The sequence below is a fragment of the Drosophila kikkawai genome, unplaced genomic scaffold (genome assembly GCF_030179895.1).
Source record: "Drosophila kikkawai strain 14028-0561.14 unplaced genomic scaffold, DkikHiC1v2 scaffold_14, whole genome shotgun sequence".
NCBI lineage: Eukaryota > Metazoa > Arthropoda > Insecta > Diptera > Drosophilidae > Drosophila > Drosophila kikkawai.
The window spans coordinates 1-3,727 of NW_027222471.1; the positions used below are offsets into that span (position 1 = coordinate 1).

The 3,727-nt window shown below is 53.1% G+C and overlaps 1 protein-coding gene across 1 annotated transcript; it reads right to left on the reverse strand.

Moving 5' to 3' along the window:
• Positions 1-48: 48 nt before the first annotated feature.
• On the reverse strand, positions 49-3,239 carry LOC138929337 (uncharacterized; the record flags this gene model as incomplete). Its single annotated transcript, XM_070288780.1, has 3 exons — positions 1,843-3,239; positions 963-1,793; positions 49-874 (listed from the first exon to the last, which is right to left on the reverse strand). Coding segments are annotated over exons 1-3 (3,054 nt in total), but the record flags the coding sequence as incomplete, so codon positions are not given.
• Positions 3,240-3,727: the final 488 nt, after the last annotated feature.

Sequence of the window (3,727 nt, forward strand, 5' to 3'; positions counted from 1 at the left end):
CCACAGGATAGGCCCAAGAACTGAGCCTTGCGGTACGCCTCCTGTGACTTGGTGCTGTTGGTGGCCGGCATCAGATTCATATAGGAGCACTCGGTCTTTGAAATAGTCGGCTATTAACTTGATCAGGTATCCAGATATGCCAGCGCGCTGCAATGCCTGCAGGACTAGGCTCCAATTTGCCGAATTAAATGCATTTTTGACGTCGAGGGTACATACAAGGCAGTATTGCTTAGTGCCACCCTGCCATCTTTCGCCTTCGATCGCATTTGCTGCAAGCTGGGTCACTTCTCGGATCGCGTCGATTGTGCTTCTCTTCTTTCGGAACCCATGCTGGTGGCCCGAGAGTGCTCCGCGTTCCTCGATTTCTCTCTCCAGTCTGCTGCAGATGATGCGCTCAAATATCTTCCCCAATGTGTTTAGCATACAGAGGGGTCGGTATGAGGAAGGATCGTCGTTCAGTTTACCAGGCTTCGGGATAAGCACAAGTCTTTGCTGCTTCCAAATTCTCGGGAAGGTACGCTCGCCGATGCACTTGTTGTACAGCTCTGTGAATAGGCTCGTATTTGCTCTGATTACGGCGTGCAGTGCCGCGTTTGGGATGCCATCTGGTCCCGGGGCCTTGGATATTTTGCTACTGGCCACCGCGCTCATGACTTCCTCTTCGCTGATGGTGATAGCTTCGCTCGCCGTTATGCTGGGTGGCATTAGGGGCGGCTGTGCAGGGAAGAGGGTGGAGATTATCGCTCCAAGCTGCTCCTGAGCTGTTGGGGTCGGCTGTCTGTTGAGCTTACCCATGACGAGCTTGTAGGCAGATCCAAAAGGTTCCTGGTCCGCCTCGTCGCACAGCTGCTGGAAGCACTCCCACTTGCTTGCTCTAATGGCCACCTTTAAGGCTTTTTTTTCTTTCCCTGTAGCGAGCCTCAAATAGCTCCTGCATGGGCCGTCCACGGCTTCGTTGGCACCTGCGCCTCGCAGAGATGCACTCTTTCCTGGCTGTGGCTATCTCTTGGTTCCACCAGGGGACTGGTCGCCTTCCTTGTCCTCTAGTCGAGCTCTCCATTGCCGCATCGCAAGCTGTCTTGATCCTCGCAGATACCTCGTCTGCGCAAGTGTTTGCGTCGCCAGAAATGGTATTGCCATCCATGTTTTCTAGGAGTTCCTCGACATTTAGAGTGCCTACTTTGTAGGCAGGTTGCCGATTCGGAAGGCTCGGCAGGGAGTGACTCGTCTTTATCACTATCGCTGCGTGGTCGCTGTAGGTGAGGAGGTCAGTAACTTCCCAGTAGACGCTCCTAGTGAGCTCCGGGCTGGCGAAGGTTAGGTCGATAATTGATTCTCGGCCTGCCTTGCTGTATGTGCATTTGCCTCCGTCGTTGAGAAGGCAGACATCCAGGGTCGCCAGGGCATCTAGTAAGGCGGTTCCCCTCTGAGTTGTTGCCGTGCTCCCCCACGTGGTGGACCATGCGTTGAAGTCCCCGGCAATTATTACCGGGGATCGTCCCCGAGCGTCTTGGGCAATCTCCTGGATTACATCCTTGAATGCATCTATGTGCATACTTGGCGGAAGGTAGCAGCTGTATATTGTAGTCGCCTGGCACTTGGCCCTGGCGTAGCCAGGTCTCGAAGCTCTCTGCGATAGGTGTTCCGGAGGCTGTCCACAGCTCCAGATGGCAGCCCCGCCATCCGCGCTTTGCTGCCATACTCCTTCTGGTTTTGCCTTGTAGGGTTCACTCAGTATAGCGATGTCGATTCTCTGCTCAATCGCCGTCTGCGACAGTAAGTCTTGGGCTGCTCTGCAGTGGTTTAGGTTAAGCTGGAGAAACTTAACCATTCTGCATATACTTGACGGCTCTCTGGTATTCTGGGCAGGTCCTGCTTATTGTAGCGTGCTCTGCCTCCTTCGCGTGCTTGCCTCCTCGGGTGCATAGGATGCACTTGGGCTTGTTTTGGCACGTATTGTGCTTGTGGCCCATGCCACCACATTTGAAGCATGACTCCTGTGTGGCTTTAGCTGTTGCGTCGGAGGCTCGGCATCGTGCCGAGGTGTGTCCGAAGCCCATGCATTTGTAGCATCGCTTTGGCTCAGTTTTTTCTCGGATACGGCATACGACCCATCCTATCCGGATTCTGCCCTTTTCGAGCAACCTCCGCGCATGCTCGGGTCTGAGGTTGACCGTCGCTATTTGCGTTCCGCCGAACCCTTTTCTCATCCTGGGTGAGGCGTCTCGTGGTACGTCGCACTCTTCTCCCGCAAACAGGGCCATGGTGACCTCATCCGCGCTGGTCATGTCGTCTAGGTCGCGGATCTCCACTTGGACCGTCTCCTGCATAACCGCCACCTCTGCTTTACCGGAGATGGCAGTCTTTAGGGCTGCTTGCAGCTGCTGCGTGGATGGGTCCAGGTTTTTCTGCATTCTTAGGAGGAGTCCACCGTTCGCTGTCCTCCGCAATCCTTGCACATTGTCCTTGAGTCCCTGTAGAGAGGGCTCAGTTTTGACAATCTTGAGCATGTCTGCGTATGATCCTGCGCTGCATTTGATTATAATTGCGTCGGCGCGCTGCTTCCTGGGCATTGCAGGGTGAGTTGCACGGCTCCCATTGTTATCGCCGCTCGTATCTTTGACTTCTGCTTTCTTAGGTCTGGGTTTAGCCTTGACCTGCTGCCATGCCGCATTTCGCGGTCTGTTTTCAGGCACAGCACTAGGGTTCATGGTAGCCAGCGTGGGGGTGGTCTGCTGGCTTGCACTCGTAGTGGATCCCTTGGTGTGGCCGTCAGCGAGTGCGGCAACGATTTCGAGCTGCAGCTTCTTCATAGCTTGCATCGAATCGATCGTCCCCTGCGTGACGTGCCGTACTACCTTCTTGTTGTTGCTCTTAGTGTCGGTAAACTTCGCAATCATTTCGTCGAGCATTGCTCCTAGCTTCTCGACTAGCGCTGGGGCATTAGCTTCGACCTTTTGCCTCTTGTGGGCTTCGGCCTGCTTCCCGTCAGGGCTTACCGCGTCCCAGCTTCGCTTCGGGGTTGCCTGATCTTCGATTATGTCGCCAAAGCATAAAACCGGCAGATGCACTTTCGGCGGCGCTGACACCGGGTGGATATCCGGCGCGCTGGCCGGAGGCGAGTGCCGGACCTTCTGCTTGAGTCGCTGGAAGTCCCGCATCAGCTCCTGCTCAGCTCTCATTACTGCTAGTGCCTGGGTCTCGTCGTCCCGGCCTGATCGCAGCTTCTCCTCACTCATCGCACCTGCTCCTAGCGGGGTCCCTCGGTGCGCGGGGATTTCCCCCTGCGAATGCCTGATGGGAGTTATACCGCTCCTTCTCGGTCCCCAGAGCCCCTTTTGGTTGGCGCCGCCTCAGCGGGGGGGTTGGAAAATGGCGAGATCCTTGGCCTTGTGCTCTTAGCCCCACCGGAGCCAACTGCGGAATGTGGATGACAATTCCTAAGCCCTAATTTAAGCACAAATCCGAGCTTGATTTAAACCTTGGATCCAGATCAAATCAAGTCTTAAATTTAGATTTAAACTTGAATTCAAATCCAAACCCAGACCTAAGCCCAAATTCAAACCTAAACTCAAATTCAAACTTAAAATTCAAAATTCAAAACTCGAATTCAAAAATTTAAAATTTATAATTTAAAATTCAAAATTCGAAATTTAAAACCCAAAATTCAAAATTTAAAATTCAAAATTTAAAATCCAAAATTTAAAATTTAAAACTCAAAATTTAA